We start from the raw sequence: 22058 nt of genomic DNA, 5'->3' as shown, positions 1-22058 counted from the left end.
TGGTTGAGTGCATCCAGCAACATTTTTTTTCAGCTTGGGAGCTGACATTTAGAAGCCACAACCGTAATGTCAGTTATGGTTTAGAGAGTTGAAGGATGTCTTAGTGTACAAGGGTCACAGCTTCATATGGAAAACAGAGGGTGGGGGAGATAATGGAAAGAGAGCAAGAAAAGAAGAAGGAAACAACCATGTTTCCTAGAGCATGGCACCATTTTAAACAAAAAGAAGCACAAATCAAAGGATTTATTATCTGAGAGGGTTAGCAGCGCTGCTCTTCCGTGATGCTAAACACAACATCTTTGGAGGCCCTTTAGAGTCCGATTGGCTTTCATAACTGCAGTAGTTCTCTTGTACTGAGAGCTTTTACTGCACGCATAAGTATCTGTAATTCATTTTCCCCTCATGTGTCTGAAGAGTGTTGCTGATGGTAAAAATGACTTTTTTCATGCTTTTTAACCATCATTCTGATCATGAAGTTCCACTGAAAAGGAGGCACTTTGACTCCATGTGGCATTGTGAGCCTGTTTAAACAGTTATCTGTCTTCACTCGACAAAACCATTTTTCTATCTTTATAACATCTCCTTTCATCTTTACAGGTATGAATGGGCCTAAAAGAACTATAACAACAGCTGGATCAGACTGAGCGGCACTACTAGTAGAACAATATAACTCACTTCGGTGCTCTAATGCAGCCAAGGCAATGCTGACATCTCCTCTGAATCCAAAGGCATCATCATGCTGAAAACGGAGGCCTCGGGGGAGAGGACCAGCCTCCGGAGTGCCTCCCCCCACCGTAACGCCTACCGGGCTGAGTTTCAGGCACTCAAGAAGGCCTTTGACCAGCCTCAGCTCGATGGAGACTCAAAGCCCAAAGACCTCGAGCGGGTGAAACAACCGAGGGGACGCCAGTATGGCACACACGTCAGTCGCATTAAGGACATGTTCATGCAAATGGGGTCAGAGAATGCAGCTGCTAAGACCAGGGGTCGTGATGAATCTTCACCACAAAAGCTGGTGAAGCCCACGAACTTCGTCAATAAGGCTGATGGATCAGTGATAAAACTTCAGCATTCTTCATCAACTGAAAGGATTGGAGGTGCCGGGGCAAAGTTTTCCGAAACCAGAAAGCTATTTGAACAACAGTCACGCGACCAGTCCCAATCACCAGTCTTTCCCTACGGCCGTGATAAAAGGGGTTCCCATGAGCACCTCGATGACTGGCGAGGGGCGAGGTCCAACCGAGGCAGTACAGACTCCTTGGATTCTCTGTGCTCCAGAACAGAGGCATCCTCACCAACTGTCAGCCAACTCAGTGCTGTTTTTGAAAACGCTGACCACCACAACCAGGGGGTTTCATACAGAGGAGTCAGCAGACGAGCCCTCTACTCACCTGACGGATTCCAGCGCCATGGTGGAGACGTCAGTGAGGATGATTCTCTTCGACAATCTCCAGTTCGTGGAACCTACCGGAACAGGATAGGGGGCAAGTTACCCACATCCTCGTCTTCGGAGGACCTTCTGAGCCCGAGTCCTGGAGTAGAGACTTCAGAGCGCAAACAAGATGCTCCACAAAAGGAAGAAACCCAAGACAAAGCTGGAGAGGCTACAGCGGGAGAAGGACAGCGGTTTTCTGGTGCTTCCACCAATGGAAACCAGATTAATGGTTCTTGTGAAGAAGAGGAGAAACTGCAGGACACAACAAAACAAACTGAGGATCTCGGAGCCTCCAAATCCTCGAAACCTACACATGGTGCTGTAATTACAAACAAAGCTTTAGAGGACACCACTCACGAGTCGCTGCCGACCACCAGGGAAAGCCAAGAGGACAGAGATGCTTCAAAGGAAGAACAATCTTCCAAGGACCAGATGGACGAGCCTGATGAGGAATACACTGGGAATGAGCGGGTGATTTTTAACGCAGATGGGGACGCCTGTTACCAGGGCTGGGGGGAAAGTTGCACGGATCCCGAGGATGACCTCTACGGTGACGATGACGAGGACATTGTCTACGACCCGGGGTCCGATCTGACAGAGATTCCTGGTCTGCCGGAAGAAAACAAAGAGGACATCCCTCCGAAGAGGAAGATTCGCTTCAGCAGTGCTCCTATTACAGTAAGCCGAATGCTGCACAAAAGTGTTGTGGAAGCCTAAATTGTGTAAACACATTTGAACACAATCCGGCATAAAAGCATTTGTGCAGTGCTTATCAAAAGTAGGTTAAAACAACAGAGAGCTAATATTGTATTCAGAGCTTTCTTTTTATGGCCTTGTATTTATAGTTACCACTGAACTACTCTTTGTGATTAGCTTTGTTGTTTGAACACATGAGGTTCATGAGGTTATGCAAACATGACAAAATGACATGACCCTAGTTGACTTTTTTCATTTGGCATTTTCTTCCTTTAATGTATACTAAGTTAGGTAAAATATCACATTATTGGATGCTATAGGTGTTGAAGGTTGTGGCCATTTTGTGATGCTAAGGTCAAAGCATTTAATGTTCATGAGCACAACATCTGTGCATGTGTTAGTCATGCTGGTTCTGCACCCACACAATTTTCACACAAGATACTGTGTTTGGTTTTTTATCTCTGGGAGCCTCTTTGCTCAGGGAGTTGTTTGTGAAACTATGGAGTCTTCACATATCTGTGAAATGCACTGTATGTTCAGCACACCATGGACCCGTAGTGTCTGTATTTGTGTATGTGTGGTTTTGGTTAACCTTGATGTGTTATGCAAGGTTACAGTAGACATAGCTAAAGATTACATGCATTTTTACCGTTGATCCCACTCTGCTTTCACAGTGGATAGAATTATAGAAAAGCTCATTTTTGCTCATGGAAAATGGTTATTGTTTCTGTAGACAGTGACTTCTTCTCCAGTAAATAGAATTATCTGTACTATGGTATTTGTTTCATCTGCAGTGGAGAATTTTGCTGTTTTCAGGATTGAGTTGGGCACAATGCAGCCAGTGTTGCTTGTGGATTGGGGAGATGGATTTGGGAGATTATGGAAAATATTTTCCTTCTTTATCCTCAAGTATTTAGAATCAATTAGCAATGTGGCTTTTGTTACCAGTTTTATCTTCTTAATTCAATTTGTCATTCAAATATATATATATTCATATTTTAAGCTTTCTTAAACTCACAGTCATGATTGAGAGATTAAAGTTCTTGCATGTAAATCTAACTCAAGCTAATGCAAACATTCCACAGGTTTATTACCATGTTATAATGAACCAGAACAATTAGCCCAGTTATTCTGTGGAGAAAAACGTGATGTTAGCTCACTAATTACCGTGTGCTGTCTCTGAAAAGTTGGTCCTTTTGCTCTTTTCTCTTCTTTCCTCTCAGGTTTCATCACGCATGCATGAAACTCATAAACACAAACACATTTCCATGATGGAAATTAATTTAAATTAAAATAATATGATAATAGGTTTATATCTTTAATATTATATATATGTGTGTGTGTATGAGAAGAAAAAAATGGCCAATCTATGCACTGCTTTTTTCAACTTGCACTTTCACTAACCAGCAAGTGAAGAGTAAATAGAGTAAATATACTAAACAGCTTGTTCTAGTATTCAGGTTGAAGAGGTGTAGATTATGCACTGTTGTTGGCTTTAACTTCAAGGCTTCTGTTTCCCGTGAAAAGGACTGACGCTCATTCATCATATGGAATATTCAAGAGAGAAGCTGCCCCCGACCCCACAAAGACGCACACACACAATTAAACATGCGCCCCTCCCACTTTTCCATCGTACGCCCCACCTCCTCTCAGTACACGAGAAACAAACAGCGTTCTGTCTTTTGTTCATCTCTCTGTAAACTGAAAGAGACAAAGCTGTTTTCTCAGCCCCCAGCCCTCACCAGTCTGGCTTGACCCCTGTGGGAGGAGAGGGCCTTACAGCCGACTAATAATCTAATACATAATGTTCCCTCTGTTTGTGTAATACTTCTTAGAACTGCCCATCCTAACCCATCCAGCAAAGTGGATAAGTCATTTCAATGGACCTGCTTATAAAATCTTTAATTTTTAAAAAAAAATCTTCGTGGTAGCTACAGGGAAAAGATGACACGCAATCAATTTTCGGTCTTTGTGAATATGCAGAGTGAGTTAAGAGCAGCTGCAAAAAAGTATATTGTATCAATCTCTGTGAAGCTGGGAAAGCAGGGTCTGTTTTCCAGTTCCGCTTAAGTCCGGAAAAAGGATTTATGAATTGCCATGAAATTTACACCAGATATTCATGTCTGGCTCTGGATAATGACTTTAGTGATATCCCCGAAAAAGTCTAAGTGTGTTCAGTTGGTGTATTAACAAGTATTCTCAGACGAGTGGTATTCATCCTCAGATTTCTTTTGTATTTTCCATAATGAATAACTTATCATGCTACAATTTTGAGTGCTACAACAGTAAACAAGGCAAACATCATGCCGTTAGCATGAAGTTTGCTGCGTCCACAGTAAGTACCGCCTCACGGAGCTGCATCCATGGCTGCAAAGTCTAGCTGTTACATCCTCACTGCCCCAGTGAGAAATGACTGCTTTGAGCTATCCAAGGCGAACGCAGTGACCCACAGAAGAAAATCAGGTCTCATGTTCACTGAAGTGTAGGTGGTTTTATCCTTGACATTAGAACCTGTGGTTGGGTTGTCCAGTCTGCAGACAGACTTCTGTATTAAAGTAGATCCAGTTTTCTAATGCACACTGAGTCACTGCTGTGTGTTCTTTGCAGCTGGTGTCATGTTGAGGATATAATGGAGACATAGGAATGTAACTAAGGTTCTTTGAATATTTGATGGCTGCCCGAGGGTCACTGATCTCAGTCAGTGTTCACTTCACCTTCTTAGTCCTCTTAGGCTTGAAATGTTCAAGCCTTGACTACATGTAGACCCCAAAAGCGCAAACATCTCTTACATGCTGCTTTTTCCTTTTCATGAGTGCATTTTCTTTCCCAGTTTTGTTGAACTGCACCCCAGGAGTTTAACAGAAGTCTTCGACCTCTGTGTGCTGTCTGCTTTGTCAGTTTCCTCTTGTTTACCACTCGTCTGAACGAAGGGCGTTTATATCACCTTTTGATGACATTTTTTCTGCCTTTAGAGGAACTGCATTTTCATTACTTTCAACACTGCAATATCCTAATAGAACTAAACAGATGTGGTGAGTAGAGCACTAGTTAAATGGCCACTGAAGCGTCTCTGTAATCACCCACTCCATTCTGCATGCTGTCTGTTACTGGATCTATATTTTGTCCATTGCTTCTGTACCTTGAGTGGAATAATAGCACAAATCTGACTCAGAGCTTTAATCTTTACGATGGATGTGTGTCACTCCTTTTATGTGTTGCAAAAGTGTTTGTAGCTGCATTTTTCTGGGTGGCTTTTACCCTATTTTGAAAGATGTATAGTCTACAGCATAAAAAGGATGGTTATGTTCAGTATAAACATCTGTGTGTCTCTTGATGAGCACTATAAATATGGAGCTTTTATTTTACGTTTTCAAAAGGATAAGGTATATACATGAAATAATTGTTGTTCTCTGGCTCATTTGCCTCCAACTGATATGTTCATACTTGCAGATTAGATCCTTCTGCAAACATTTGGTTGCAAAAAACCACCTACACACGTTTTCTCTGCGTACTATTGCCGTGTGCGTTTTGCAGGCAAAACCAATTCACACACTCATCTTGTACTTTACTGAAGCATGAAAGAACATAAAGACAAAGTTGCTGATGCTGAAAAACTGAGAAAATACACAACTTATGCTGTCTCGGTGCCATTCGTCAGGCATGCAAGGAATTAAGAGAGGGTTATTTCTCTTGAGAATTTTGGAGCTCATTTATCTGCCCTTAATATAGTGCATGACAGTGGAGGCTCCAGACTTTTTGTCACGATGTAATTTCTGCCCTAGTCCTCCCTCGTGTATTTGACAGTTTGTCCAACAATGTTGTTATTCAGACAGATCAACAGAAAACATGCGTAACCCCAAAAACATCCTTATCTAGAGCATCAACTAATACAGTCTTGTAAGACCATTTCAAATTAGATGGCCTGTTGCCAGGAGCTTTGCTTTCTGACCATGTTTTCTGATAGAAAGGATTACTCTACTTTAGTGCAATCTGTCTTTCTGAGTGATGATATGCTCTATGTGTAACAGCATTGCTTGAATTTTGGATCCAGCACTGACATGGATTTAGGCATTTGTAAATACAATTTAAGTCTGCAGCAGCACTGCTACAGCTTAATCTTCCTCAGTATAGTCTTGTGCTTTAGTGGATGTCTTTTTAACCAAAATTCAGTTTTTAGGATATATACAGTACTGTGGAATTTAGTGGTACCCCTCATTTCTTTATATTTTGCTAGGAAAATGGGAAATAAGTGCAGCGATTTTGAAAGACATACATGGAAAGACAGTAGCTTAAACAAAGCTTGAAAGTCAGTATTTGATCTGACTACCTTTATTCTTCACCATAGCCTGAACTCAAGCTTTCTTGTAATTTCTTTCAGTAGTCTTCAAGAATTGACATTCAAAGGTCTTCTGTGGATGCTGGCTGATTTTCTTCCATTCTCTGTCAAGATGATCCCACACTGCTGCAATAATGTTGCGGTCTGGGCTCCAGGGATGCTAATTTGTGACTGATAGTGTTCCACTGTGCAGGTATGCTTTTACTGCATTGGCAGTGTGTTTCAGTGAAGCTTCAGTGAACACAGTAGATGCATCAGCTGAAGAGCCAGAAGCATCTCTTGGGTCCAGTGTCAGGTCGTTACTGGATTTTCCCCCTTTCTTAAGGACATGACTTTCAGAAACCATCATCTGCTTTTTTAGGTCTGACACTTCTTCTTCTGCGTGCCACATCTCCAGTTTCCCCAGTTTTTTAAGGACACATTGCACATCATGTTCAAGTTTACACCTAACAGCTCTTTGTAATCACTTTGCAAAAATGCAGTTTTGCACCTGTCAAACTGTTTTATCTTTGACATTTTTCATAGAATCAACTAAAGAAATTTGAACAAATTATGTGATTTGTGACAGGATGCTAATAAAGTGCCTAAAGATACCATTTTAATTTGGTTCTTTGCTAAGCTGTCTGTTATGTGTAGACACAGAACTGGTTCATCCTTTAGGTTAGAGGCCTTTTTTAAAGCTTGAATGATTCATAGATCCAAATTAAGTGACAAAAACAAAACAACAAACAACAAAAAACATGCTGAGGTACTAGGACTGGACAGAAAGTGAGTTAAAAAGCAGCCAATGCCTAAAGACAAAGTTTGAAAGACCTTCAAAAAAGCCTGGAAAATAATTGCTCAACCTCACTTAAAACATGAAAAAAATAAAATAAAATTCTGGCTCCTTGGAAGCAAAATATAAAAAATGGAGGTTGTCTCAAGTGTTTTGCACAGTACTTTAAGTTCATTTATTTCCAAACCAGGAATGAGTCAAAGTACAAAAATATAACTGATAATCCAGCTGATGACTGGTACTAAAAGGTTTTCTGGTAGGACTCTTGTTTCTGTGCACATCTCAGCTGCAGCATGCCTCAGATTTCTTCTTATGCCCTAAACTCTGTTGCGTTTCTACGTAGTTGGGTAAAAATGTAACTGAGCCAGAGTTACAAAATGTTACAAAGTATCAAAACTTATATGAAAATATGTATCAAGCAGTGTTTTTTTACTTATTTTATTCAAACCAAGCTGTCCAGTGAAGTATTGTTTTTCTTTAGCAGAAATGCTGTCAATAGGAAAACAATCATGACTCCCTTCCTCTCTTATCTCTGACAGGTACAACTACTCTTGACTCGGATGTTGGGCATGCATGTATTTTGTGCGTGCCTGTAGCTTAGTCACTCCATTATTAATGCAGTTGTGTTTTTGTTTGCTTGTTTCGGTGCCACCCGATCCTCCCTGGGGGATGCATTTTTAATGATCCGGGAAAGGCGAGACGTGCCTTGCGGTTTTTGAGGCTGGTCATTTGCCACACGGCAGACTGTGTCATGAACCATCAACCAACCCCCCACCTACCCAATCTGGCCACGTGCTAATGATATTACCAGTGTGCTGTCAGTTTTTATTGCTGAAAAAAAAAAAAAGCTGCAGAGAACACAGCATCTCAGTGACACAGTGTTCTCAGCGTTTGCTAAGCTCGTGCTTAGGAAGGTTCAGACTGCCGCACCATCACCATGTGCTTGTTTATAGTGAGTCAGAAACAAGATTGAGATCTGCTGATACAAACAAAATCAACCCTATAAACCATTTTTGTCCCTTTCTAAGATAATTTTAGGGTTCTGTGCTTCATTCACAGCAGGCCAGATCACACAGACTGGTTATTATGATTCATAGAAATGCAGTCCCACTCTCTGCATAGTCATTATCGCAGCCTAATGAATTACATAGCATAGCAAGTGGGCATGTGCTGTAACAAGCAACATGTTGTGTTACTTCTGATCTCTTCCTACCTCTTGTTGTATATGATAATATGCACTTGTTTTAAGCTAGTTCTTCTGTCTAGTTTCCCTTTATGTTTGTCTGCTGTCCTGTCCTTGACTCAGGTGTTGGTGGGAGTAGCGGCACCCTGTAGTATTGTGCAGTAGCCGATAGAAGGGAAAAGCAAGCCCGCTGCAGATACAGCAGATGAAAAATCAGCTTTTTAAAACAACAACACAAATCTAAAGTTTTGCCCTCCTGTATGAACTGTGTGTGTCTGTTTTGTATGCAGAAGCGGTGTCTGAAGTTAAAAAAAATGCTGACTTATGTGATTGTGGCATTCCCTGTCAGTGTCACTTCCCCAGATGAGGGAGGATATATGTCAAGAAGATAGAGAGGCTGGCCTTGAATTGACTATAAATCCCTGTATGTTCTCACCTCTCTTTATATAGAGTTGTATACTGAATGTTTATGTGTCCTCCTCTCTTTTCTCGCTCCCTGTTCTTCCCATCCCCACCTCTTTATTGCTGTCAGTCTGAGTCTGACATTCATTTATTTCCACCATCAGCGACTGTCTTGTCCCCTCAGTATCCAGACACTTTCTTCAGCACCTGTCAGTTCTCCAGCATGGCGTCGTGCGAATGTGTCTGTGTGGGTGGCCACAGGTAGAAGTAATGGAATGCAAATACGCTGAAGTGTCGCAGCAGAGAAGACTATGAGTTTTGTGTGTGTGTGTGTGTGTGTGTGTGTGTGTGTGTGTGTGTGTGTGTGTGTGAGAAAGAGAGAGAGAGCCAGGCTGTAGTTAATCCACTGCAGGGTTTGTTGGGTTCATGCCACACCAGTAGGAACATTTCTCCTGGGTTTTCCAGCCTCGTCTTGCCCCGGGCAGCATCCACTGTCTGGAAGACGCAGGGCGGGTGGCAGCATTGGCACCAGTTCACCAAAGGCCCAGTTTAATACCATCAGAGGCTTTTTGCCGTGACTGGGCGCCATGCCGTGCCATCTTAGGCAAGGACTCAAACAGCCCTGGAGCAAATTACCCCCAGCATCACCCACTCCTCAGCTTTTTTTTTTCTTCATTTTCTTTTCTTTATTTCTCTATTATTGCCTGTTCACTGTTCAATAGCCTCAGTGTCTGCTGCTGCTCTAAACCATGAATCATATGAGTCATTCGGTTTCTCTCTCTTTCTCGGTGGATATAGTCTTTCTTTTTTATTTACTGTGGCTCCAGACTCAGCATCTTAAAGATTCCAGTCTCAGTATTATCCCTTGGCTGATCTGCGGTCATCATAGGAGCTATTAGGCTAGCCCAACAGCTATCCTTACAGACCAACTGAGGTGGCTGACGGGTATCATTTAGCAGCAAAAACCAATGTCTTGGATGTTGATTGAGTACATATGAACTACCGCCCTTTTCTTTAGTGGATGACTTCCTGTCATGTGTGTATGCTTGCATCTATAGATCTGTGTGTGTGCAATGGCCTTTTAATCATCATTCATATTGTTAGGAATCTGTATTCATGTACTTGCATTTGAATTATCTGCATAAGCACTCAAATACAAGGACAGAACGAGGCTCTTCTACTAAGTAAGAGGCCTCAGCTTTATCGCTTTAGCTTTCCCAAGCATCCGCAGTGTCCCGGCGTCTGCAGCAGCATCCACAGATGACTGTAAAACCGTATTTCAGAGTCAAAGTATACTCCCTTATCCTGAGGCGAGGACAAGAGAAAAGATAACAAGAGTGCCTGCCCGAGCAGAACCGCTGCAGAGTCTGCACATAACCGCCAGTTGTTCTGTTGCTGGAGGTTTGTTAACCGGCAAAATACAGAAATGCTCGTGTTTGATTTCACAGGGCGTTGATCAGTGTGTTGTGCAGATGAAGGTTAAGTCTAAGAAAAGAGGGGATAAGAGACGTCATTTGATACAGTTAAGAATGATAGATTGTACTTTGCGGTTTGTATTGCAGATCTTAGAGATGGGATTATATTTGCCTGTGTATTTTATGTTGATGAATGAGTTTGTGGGAGGATAAGCACTGACACTGGGAGAATTGTGAAAGGTGATATGTTTTCTGGCTCCGTGGACTATCTGCATACAGACCATTCACATCACCGTCAGCAAACGGCATGACACAGAATCCATACAGCTGTTTGAGAATACGTTATGAAAGTCAAGGAGATTTATAGCTTTCCCAGAATGTAAACTTCTGTGGTGGATTTTTTGTTTTTGACCCGAGCACAGTGTTAAGCTTGACAGAAACTGCAGGCAGCATAGATGAATATATTTACATGTAAATGGCCATGTTGTGTTAAATCCTTCAAAAGCTGGCTCCATTTCCAACTAGAGATGGACCGATCCGATATTAGGTATCGGTATCGGTCCGATACTGACGTAAATTACTGGATCGGATATCGGCGAGAAATGAAAAATGTAATCCGATCCATTAAATATCAAAAAAGCACCTCACAAAACTTGCGACACGGCGTAACTCGGCTCATAACCGTAGCAGTCGGAGCAGTGTGCTCACGTGATAGAGCAGCTGTGTGTATTTGTAGCCTGGCTAGCAATCCAGCATTTCATCTCCGAGGAAGTTATCCCAGAGAGAAGTAAAGCAAGTGTGTAAGTTCATCTCTGAATGTTTGTAAAGCGTACCTGCGTTAAGCTTAACCACCGATATATGGAGCGTCTGCCTCTTCTCTCTCTCTCCCTCTCCTGCCGTTACTTCATAAAACTCTTTAATGATCAGCTGATCGGCTTTTCTGTCGCGAGTCCGTCTCTCTTGTTTGTTTTTGGCCCACTTTGCACCACAAGGAGGAAACCAGCAGCTGACCAACAGCAGCGCGTTTAAGCTTGATAAGCTGTTGTTAGAATTTATTTAATATTACTTTCTAGACCAGGATCCTTTTCTACCTAGCTGACGGCTGGTAACTGTGCAGGGGCGGATCTAGCAAAGTTTAGCCAGGGGCCGATAGGGCATTAACAGGAAAAAGGGGCACAAAGACATACTTTTCTTTCTTATTCTCATTTAAAATGTCTAGCTTGTAATAAATAATTATCTGAATCTTACACCCAAAGTTTTAATCTGATGTAAAATGTATAGAAGTCCATTACTGTATATAGTAACTGTTAAATGTCTAATATACCCTAGTAAGCTATAGTACTTTTTCCTTTGGGAAGATACCATCTGTGAATTCTGCAATTCTGTAGTAGAAAGATGTTGAATCTATTTACTTATTCTTGAAAAATAATTTATTTCTGTGCATTTTTTTTTTTCACACTGCATCAAATTAAAGTTGATTATGTCGATTAAGCATCATGAGATGGAGGGTGGGGGGTGGTTCCCTATTTTTTTTTGCTGGGAGTTTGCAACCCTATTAGTTAGGTTGCTTAATATTTCTGCTGAGTACTCTTTAAAATACCAGAATAGGGAGGATGGAGTAGGTTTAAGTTTATTAGATTGATCAGTATTGCTGAACTATGAAATATTTTGGGTGCAGTGTATTTTTTACATACAGGTATAACAGAATAGCTTTAGTGTTGTTGTTTATTTAAACTTGAGTATGAACTTATACAAAATGCAGCTAGATATTAAAAAAACAGTTTAATTGATTAAAAAACATATCGGATTAATATCGGTATCGGCAGATATCCAAATTTATGATATCGGTATCGGTATCGGACATAAAAAAGTGGTATCGTGCCATCTCTATTTCCAACATGGGCAAACGGTCCCTTATACTTCAGTCTTCCTTTTTTAGTGACTCTCCTTGTGTGAAGCCACTTGAGGAACAAATCAAAATTTCAGTTAAACTTTATGTTGTTGCTCATCAACTAAAACTAAAGTAAAAATGTAGGGGTTTCTCATTACAGTATGATGAGGTCAATACCTAAACACCTCTGCCTGACAACTGGGCAACCCAGGGTTCAGTATCTTACCCAAGGATCCTTGGACATATGGACAGGAGGAGCTGAGATTGATTCAGCCACAGCAGTCCCGAACGACTAATATGGGTAAACATATTGATATCCGTCAAACTATGGCCCCAACAGTTTGTCCCACAGCTGTCAGGCTAGTAGTTGCCAGGTGCATGTCTAGTCTTACTCTCCTGCCATTTTACACCTCCCTAAAGTAATAAAAGCAGCAGGCAGCAGTTCTGCCACCCTGCCAAGGTTAAGCACACTCTCACACAACGGTGTACCAAATCATTCTTTGTGCGCATTTGAGCCTCTTATCGCTCTACTGGTATTTCAGATCCAAAAGTATTTTTTCCCCAGAACAAAATCCAATTATTGTAGGAGAACAAGAAGATATTATACATCCTATCTGAGAAGAGAAGCAGCTGTGAGAGAGAATCTTGACCTTTATATTTCAGATAGCCCTTCTACATCTTTTATCTGTTCTTAAAGAATTTCTGAGCCTGGAAGCCAGGTGGTGTTTGGACAGGATGGAGATGCATACCGGGGTTTCTGTTTAGAGCCAGATAACCATCGGGTGTCTTTGTTTTGTGGGCAAATGCTTTCTGTTAAATGTTTCAGTCTGTCTCTCTGTTTCTGGTTCCCTCTCTTCCTGCCTACCTATTCTTATTTCCCCTGTGCATGCTGTTTCATTTATCTCATCACTCCTTCCCTCAGTCACCATTATTCTCTATTCCATCCGCTTCCTATTCAGTTCATCTGCCTCCCAGATGTGTAGAAGTCCCTCGCTTGCCCTTATCTTTCTCCATCACTGAGCCTCCGCCCACTCTTCTATGCTTACCTTCCCTCACAGATCCACCCTCATCAGTCCTCATCTTCCCTCATGACCTCATCGTTTCTCCCTCTCTCTGTCAAGTGACTGGCCACATGCTAATGTGTTTGTAGATAGCACACAGTGACTGAGAGAGGCCATTAGATAATGTACTGGCTGCCAATGGCGGCATCACATTCAGGACATCCAGGACAGAGCAAGTGCTGGTGTTAGCATTTGTGAGCAGTGTGCATACGTGGGTGTGTTGAATGGATCTGTGAGTGTGATGGTGTCTGCTACTGATTGCTGAGTGTTTGTGTGTGTCTGATTTGATATAATTCTCTGCACAGTCTATACAGTGCATATACTCATGTGTGCGTGTGCTTCTGGGTGCAAGCAAGTGTTAATAATGCAGGGCTGTTGATAACACTGAATGATTGATTACAGGGAGGTCATGCAGATCTCATGCAAGATCTCACAGAGCAAACAATCCTGGCAGCATCATGCCATCTCAGTGTGCCCTGTCTGTGCGTGCAGCACACTATCTCTTTAACAGAGTGTATTTTATATATTTATTTTATTAAGTCTAATAAATGGATCCTGTTACATTAATTTTTAATGTCATTTTGTTCTTGGATTTCACCAAAGATCAAGATTCTCAGTTCAAAAACCTCTTCTGTCCAAAACAACCAATTTAGCTCATCTTCCTTTAAAGCCACCCTCTCTTTAAGCTGTCTTTCTTCTGATTGGCTGCCCCTCACAAACAGAAGCTTTGTTAGCTGGTGGGCAGAGATATCCACTCTCTTTGATGTGAAACTGATCACAGACTGACCTCAGTATTTGAAACTTTGGCCACAATTAATATAAAGAGTTACAGAAAACAGTTGAAGGGTTCACTTCAAGCTAAATCTGAGATAGTCTTCATAAAATCGTTGATTGCACCGTCATGTATCAAATGTCACTAGTTTTTCAGATTCTATTAATAGCGCCTGGAGTCGGGGTTTGCAGGTGCCTGTTTTGCCGGAGTGAAGCTTGTGCCTTCATGCAAGCTTCCCTCTGCACTTACATGCATGTTAATCTATGCGCTTGAACACTTTGCATATTCTTACACCTCTTTCTACGACACCAGCAGACAGCATTCTGCTGAACACCACACTAAAGTCGTGACAAGAGCGTGCACAGCTCTCTCTCCTCTCCTTTCCTTCCTCGTCGGTGCAGGGAGCTGTGAGAGCGCTTGGTTGGGATGAGATTTGAAGTGACAGCTGACTGTTGCAAGGGAGGAGATGCTCCTCTGAGGACCACACAGCTCAGAGAAAGAGAGAGGCATCCCCGTCCTCAAAGCAATTATGTTTCCTTGCATTACAGTTTATTTGTTGTTGCAGTTGTTTCTTTCATATAAAGACCTTGTTTATCCAAGTGCTGTTAGCTAAAAGTAGTGCTGTGTTCCCAATAATTGGGAACACAAAGCTCTTATTTACTCCCTCGCCTGAAGAGCAACCACTGTTGTCAAGAAGAGTAGTATAAATGTATGTAACATTCCCAGGTGTGGCATTGTTAGTGTCGTATGTGCAAAGGCAAAACCTGTTCCTGTGTGAGCCTATTAGTACAGTATGATGTGCCCTTTATAAAACCTGAATACATTTTTTAATGTAACTAGCTTATATAATTCTTTGTGTTGTTTTTTTCAGGTGTTTAACACCTACTCCAATGAAGACTATGACCGACGTAATGAGGAGGTGGATCCCGTGGCCTCCTCTGCTGAGTATGAGCTGGAAAAGAGGGTGGAGAAACTGGAGCTCTTCCCTGTGGAGCTAGAGAAAGGTGGGAAAAAAATCTAAGAAAATCCTAATGAAGATGGGATCCTGTCAGCTACTTATCATACCCAACAGACAGAACCACCCACACAGGATGTCTTTGTTTTTTGCTTTCTTCTGTACTTTCCTCATTTCTTTCCTTCACGTTTCCTTCATCCCCTTCCTATAGATCATGCCTTAAAGTTTAAATCTCTCCCTCGACCATTAGCAGTATTTTGTTATTATTATTATTGTTGTTAGATGTTACAAAGAGATAATTCACAAATTGCAAGTCGACTTAGGTTATCCCAAAAAGCAAGGATTGCTTAATTCATCCTAATTCCCCAGCATGAGACATACAGACGTGACACTGCATGTTTTCCACTTGTCTTGTTCTGTACTGAAATTCATTTACACCAAGGATCTAAAATACACTGACTTTACGTTGTAGGACACCACAATCTCCTCTCTGTTATGTAACACTAACAGCATTTGAATTATTAACACAGGACAGGGATGAATGAAGGGCATTTCTCATCCATTTTTTACATTCTTGTAAAAGTTGTTTCATGTCTTGGAGGTTGATGTCTCCTTATTCTTTCAGTTAATACTGAACATATTCACCTATCATATTCTGTTGTATTCCACAATATGCTTGACATTGTTAACAGAAGTCATTTTGGGTTTGTTTGACTTGATCTTTGGACACTTATGGAAATACAGAGAATGACACTTAAAATTTGTGGGGTTTTTGTGTTTCTAGATGAAGACGGCCTGGGGATCAGTATCATCGGGATGGGTGTTGGTGCTGACGCAGGCCTGGAGAAACTGGGCATCTTTGTTAAGACTGTCATTGAGGGTGGAGCTGCGGAGAGAGATGGCAGGTGGGTGCTGTTTTCCTGCTATTTTTTTCCGTCTAAAAGTGGGTCTGGAGACAACAAATAACATGCACGTAGGAACAAACATGCATATGTTGTGCAAAAAATAAATAAATAAATAAATGTATTCCCTCCACAGGAATAAATTCCTATAGATGTTGTTTTTTTCCCCCCAGCAGCACTCCACCATATTGTCTCGCTCGGTCTTACATGCGCAGTCACACTCTATATCTATCAGATTTAACAGCAGGGGTTCGGATTATATCCACCGAGAGAGGCACAGTCTTACACAGGTCTGTACCTGCGTAGGTGTGTGTGTAGGTGTGACGGAGACGTTACATTAAATTATATTTCTTTTTCTCTGCAGAGAAACTCTGCAGAGAAAAAGCGCTGATTTTTAAAGTCTCTATCTAAAGTTTCTATTTATGTCCCTGGATGATTTACAGTATTGCATTATGTGTTTTTGTGCATTATGAAAAGTGTAAACAGTGCAGAGTTAGCAATGAGTCAGAGATGGAGGAGATGACAGCTCCTCAGCTGACAGACTGGCCTCTTGAGCTGTCACCTTCCACCTATTAGTTTGTTTGTGTGGTTCAGGTTCCCCATAAACAGATTTAAAAACTGCTCCTCACAATGCAGTTTGAAGCTAGTGAGCTCTTCATAGAAACCAACCCTAATGCAGCAGGGCTGTTTACACTAGGTGTTTCCTCTAGGGATTTATTCTTATGGCAGAAATTTTGAGGAACATGACAGTGAGATTAGTTAAAATGTAACCAGCAGAGCGACGGAGAAAAGCAGCGGCAGAAAGGAAGCAGCTCCTTCGAAAGTGAGAAAAGTTGATCTGTTCTAAGATGACAGTTTCACTGACTCCAAAAAGTCTAATTTCCCATGGTGAGTGGGAGAAGTGAGAGAAGTTGAAAAGATCAGAGGAACACTGTGCTGAAGCTCGAGTTCACATTTGTGTGACTGTAGAGTTGAGCCGGTTTCTTTTTTCTCTTTAGTGGAAAAAAAGTTTTTAGTTTAGTTTCATTTTTACAACAATGCCGTGTAAGCTGCTGAGTGTGCTAATGAAAATGCAGGAGATGTGCTTCTCTGTTTGCTTGTTTAGATTTTTGGCGATGCTAGCAGCGTGGTTGTAGGCATGGCGACCATAAAAACCAACCTCTAATCTAATAGCTGCCATGAAATGATGTATTCTGACAAATAGGGATGGGTATCGTTTAGGTTTTATCTGATACCGGTGCCAAACTGGTACTTTTGAAACGGTGCCGGTGCTTAAACGGTGCTCAAACCGGTGCTTAAAGAATGGAGAACACAAAATTGGTCCAAAAACCTCTCATGTTTAGCTGTTTTTTGTAAAAGATAACAATGTTAGCCTTTTCTGCAGCTATAGGGCATATATGGTATCACTCTTGGCTGGAAGCAGTGCTTAAACAATGGAAAAAACACAAACTTTGTCCAAAAACCTCTCATGTTTAGCTGTTTTCCACTTTTTCTTTGGTCATTTTAGCCTTTTGGCCAGGGTGAAGGAGTATCTGCCATCAAACAAGAAGACAGCCGCATGTAACTACGACGGTGTTTGCTAGTTCACCTTACATGCATTAATGTAATAACGTGGTTAGCGTACTCAACGTTAATTACACACGAACAACATGAAGCTACTCACGCAGAGAAGAACGGCTGCTGCTGCCATCATCATCCGTCATCATTTCTGCTACACTGACAGGGCTAGAGGCCAGGACTCTACTCTTCGGGTTTTTGGGGGATGTTGCTAACTCCGGGTCCGATAACAGGCACCACACCCGCAGTAGATGTGCACGGTGTGAGGTCTCGCAGCAAGCTATCAAACACGGCGCATTTCTCGGCTTTAAAAAACGCGCTATGCGCCGCCAGGTGTTTCATCAGATTTGAGGTGTTACCTCCTTTGACAGTATCACAGTATCAGCTTAAAGCACTTGTTGCAGGCTGCTGAGTTTGCATCTTTTGCTGTGAAGTACAGCCAGACTTTTGATCGCTTCGCCTTGGGCATTTTTAATCTGTAGCTCTGCTCTAAGAGAACGTACGTACCTGGCCCCGCCTACTATCCTCGGAAACGTAAAATGATTGGCTAGAATTGGCTCAGGAAAAAAAAGCACCAAAATAAAGCACCGAAATGTGTGCTGCTTTTCGATCTGGTTACTGCCGTTTATGTCAGAACCGGTGCCACACCGGTACCCATCCCTACTGACAAATGTATTTATGGTCACCAAAGAATGAAGTCTGCTTTGTCTTTAGAGCTAATTAACATTAACACATGTGCAATACTGTGTAATGCAAATTTGGTTATCATTAAACAGCAGAATGCTGTGAGGACAGCCACTGTTGCTATTTCATGAATATTTTTAGCATCTAGTTTTTGTGATGAGACGCTACATGACAAAAATGTTGTTCATGGACTGTTCAGCTTTGAGATTTTGGGGTTATTTTTCTTTATTTACATGAGTCTGCCTTCAGACTCATGTAATGAAATACAATAAAATACAAAAATACACATTTAGGTTGATATTTTGCCACTTTACCTGCTGGACATTGATGCAAATTTTGCATGTTAAAACATGTTTAAAGTGCTTAACATGAATACCTAAACATAAAATCTCAGAACACTTAACAATATTAACAATAACTGACTTAATATAAGTGAAGATATTGGTGAAGTTTAATAGTTTCATAGTGATATTTGTAGTTTAGTGGTGAAATGGACATCTGCACTTAATATAAAGACTGAATAAAAGAAAAGAAAAAGGAAAAAAGAAATATTCACAAATCGAATTTCTTTTTACAGCTGGCTTTAAAACAGCCAGAGTGCCGTGCATATTTAAGTAATGTATTCACATTTATATAAAGCTCTTCTATTCTTACTGACCATTCAAACTTTCATTTTAACCATACATACAGCACTTTATGGCCAATTTAGAATCAGCAGTTACCCCAACACGCATGTCCTCAGACTGTGGGAGGAAGCCAAAGTACTAAGTTTTTATTATACTTCAAGTGAGTAAATGCTTCCAACATTATATTGCATCATTAGTGTCTTTATTAGAGATGGAAACACAGCTGTTCTTTATTGTGAATCTGCAGTTCTGGCTGTGCCCTCGTGATGGATTTCATAATAGACTACGATCACAGTATTAGAGAAATAAACTGTACACTCGAGATGTTAGTGTCATGGTGGCAAAAAGTAATCAGTAATTTTTGCATGCTCACACATATTCGTGCACACACACACACGCAGATATACACAGGGAGAGAAGGGAGGAGTCACTATCCAGAATGTGATTTCCTTGAGTCATTACCCTCCCTGCCACAGGGCTCTGTCTTTGCTGAGTCTGACTTAATGGTCTAATGTGCAGGAGCGCATTCAGTCTCAGGCAGACAGAATTACTTGGCTGTGGCTCGATGTCTCGCCTGTGTGTGTGTGTGTGTGAGATAGGGGACATGAGGGTGATAGGATGTGTAATTCGGTGTATGTACATTAACTGACAAGGTCCTTTGTTGGCAGTTTTTTGTCTTTCCTGCTGCCTTTGTTTTGAAGTTGTATACCGACTAGGCTCGACCACATACAGCCACATTTGGATGGTAGCATCTATGAAGGTCAGAGAAGCATCTGGACCGCTGACAGACAACCAGCCTGCTGTCTGTCTACCTGTCAGGCCCACGTGTCTCTATACATCCCTGTGACATCTGTGATTGATGCGTCAGCTGTCACAGACATACTAAATCCTGCTCGGCAGCTGGTGTTATGTTGTAGCAGACTGGGAGAAGGAGCTGCAGTTTTATATGAAGCCATCAAACACCTCTTCATTTTGATGTTATTGTTGCACTAAATAAAAAGGAAACAGTGCAGAGGATGCATTTGTAGGTAGCTAGTGATTTTGAGCATTGTTAAATAGTCTTAGCTACTGTGGCTCTCTCCAGTTTATGAAATTGTAATTGTAGATCACTTGAGAACTCTTTTATCTTTGAGTTTTATTGCTTTTAAATTGAACCTATGGGGGTAGTTCATTCATACAAATCAAGAAGAATCGAGTTAAGAGACCTTCATCTCATCTGCTCATTTTATTTGATAAAAATGTGAGAAATGTACAAGTTTAAAGTTTTCAAGCCTGTGTTCATAAGTATTGAGGAGATGGGCTTTCTTGCACTCTGTTTTGGACCAAATAAAAAACCAAATTGCTGTTGAAGAAGAGAATAATGTGTCTGTTGTGGCTTCCAGCAATTAATTATTAGCACAATTCACTGTTTTGTTGAAAATAATGAGAGCTAGTTTTTGTTTTATTCATATGTTGAAGCAGTTATTCAAAATCCAGATTGCAAATCCCTCTGCATCGTTTTTTTCAGTACAGATTTTCATGCAAATTTAAATTGAATATTTAACAAGGCTGTGTGTTTTAAGCAATTTGTTCGCAGTTCCCCTGAATCCTGTATACTCAAGTGTTATCAGGAGTTTCATTTCAGGTCAAGAACTTAGGCGACCTCCCGTCATGTCCAGAGCAGAGCACAAATACCGGATGTATTGTAGCCGAGGGCGAAAGGCGTCCATGTCCCCATTAGCCCTCATAGTTTGTTTTGAGTCTCATCTCCTCTGTCTCCTTGTTACACAGTAGTCTGGAGCTATTGCACTGGAAATTTGTGACCCCAGAAAGTTTTCCGCTGTTGTAGTTCTAAAAATGATGTGAACATGAATGTTACGCCTTTATGCATCTTTTAGCCTTTGGACCAACACTCATTTTCTAATGCAGAAGCCCAGCGTGAGGTCATATGTGCATGCAGATTTCAGCTTATATGTATGCACAGTAAAAGTAAAGCGCAGACATTTATTCCTGATGTCTATACTATTAATATATTTTTATTTACTCCTGCACATTTGGTGTTGGAGCACCTATAATTTCATTGTACATGTACAATGACAATAGAGGGCTATTCTATTCTATTCTATTCTATTCTATTCTATTCTATTCTATTCTATTCTATTCATTTATTACATAATTGTATGTTTATTACTATCTTATCTTAAGTGTTGAAATATTCTTCTTCTTGTGTTTGCCAGAATCAAAGTTAATGACCAGATCGTGGAGGTGGATGGGACCAGTTTGGTGGGCGTCACTCAGAGCTTTGCTGCCTCAGTCCTCAGGAACACATCAGGAGTTGTCCGGTAATACACACATGCAACCATAAACTATAATGCAGTCTAATGCAAAAAGTATTGGGAACAGGACATAGTAATGCTGGAGTGATAACTCCATTAGAATTCAAATTTTGAGAGTTGAATTGTGAAAACGAGCTGTAACAGTACAGCAGGATTTCAGGAAAGTGTGTCAAGCCGCTGTCAGCTCCAAAATCCCCGACTACTGTTATACAGTCAGAGATATTTTACAGCTACCTAAAAGCTCTAAAGTGTTCTTTAAATTTAGTGATGGTCTCACTAGCAGCAGGAAGAGTATGAATGCAGTAAGTCCAGGTATCATGGTGCAAAAGTCCTACTTAGTGAGAAATACCTTAACATTACATGACGAGCTGTTTTTGACAGGGTCTGCTAAGAGCACTGGGACGCAGAGGAAGTACTCACAGATGTGAAAGAGAAGGCTGCGTTTAGTTGATTCTCGCTCTTGTCTTTCCTGTTTATTGACATGCTTTAGTGTTTATTTCTCTCTCTCTGGATTTTTGTCATTGTGTGTTATTGAGGATGTTCTCCACTCTTTTCATTCTGTCTCTTTTTCACCATTTCTTCTTCAGTCATCTCTGGAGAAGTGTGCGAGTTTATTTTCAGACCTCGACCTTGCTGGTGTAGAGCCCTCCATTCTTTGTCATGGATCTATATTCATATTACGCTTGAACTCACCTGTGGAAAGACAGATAGCTGTGTGGGAAGTACAGTGTCTGATGAAAAGCTGACGGCTGAACAAAGAGATATCCAAAATAATCAAAAGTGTTGGACAGATGATGTTTGCTGAACTAATATTGACAGTGGAGATTTTCCAGGATGTGGCTGTACAGATGAGGCGCCTTGAAAACGCCGACGTATATCATCTGTCCATCTAGCAAATACAAATAAATAGTTGTGACAAGTCTAAAAACTTAAGTATGCTGAAGTACTTGTAAGATATATAAATGTTGTAGTCCAGTATATGAACATTAAACTCTGACAGTGTTTACAGGAAATATAATGATCGCTGTTATTTCTTCCAACAAATTATCACTC

The 22058-nt window shown here is 41.1% G+C and overlaps 1 protein-coding gene across 7 annotated transcripts in view; it reads left to right on the top strand.

Moving 5' to 3' along the window:
- Positions 1-22058, top strand: part of ppp1r9a (protein phosphatase 1, regulatory subunit 9A) — a 55487-nt gene that overhangs the window by 6722 nt on the left and 26707 nt on the right. For all 7 annotated transcript variants that reach the window (XM_039605874.1, XM_039605875.1, XM_039605880.1 and 4 more), the window contains exons 2-5: positions 598-2113; positions 14838-14970; positions 15706-15826; positions 20907-21011. In XM_039605874.1, the coding sequence (XP_039461808.1) occupies positions 737-2113; positions 14838-14970; positions 15706-15826; positions 20907-21011 (1736 nt within the window). In that variant the 5' untranslated portion in view covers positions 598-736. The remainder of the gene's footprint in view (positions 1-597; positions 2114-14837; positions 14971-15705; positions 15827-20906; positions 21012-22058) is intronic.

This window comes from Oreochromis aureus, linkage group 22 (genome assembly GCF_013358895.1).
Source record: "Oreochromis aureus strain Israel breed Guangdong linkage group 22, ZZ_aureus, whole genome shotgun sequence".
NCBI lineage: Eukaryota > Metazoa > Chordata > Actinopteri > Cichliformes > Cichlidae > Oreochromis > Oreochromis aureus.
Note: the sequence above shows the minus strand (reverse complement) of the source record. Positions and strands in the feature narration are given on the sequence as shown.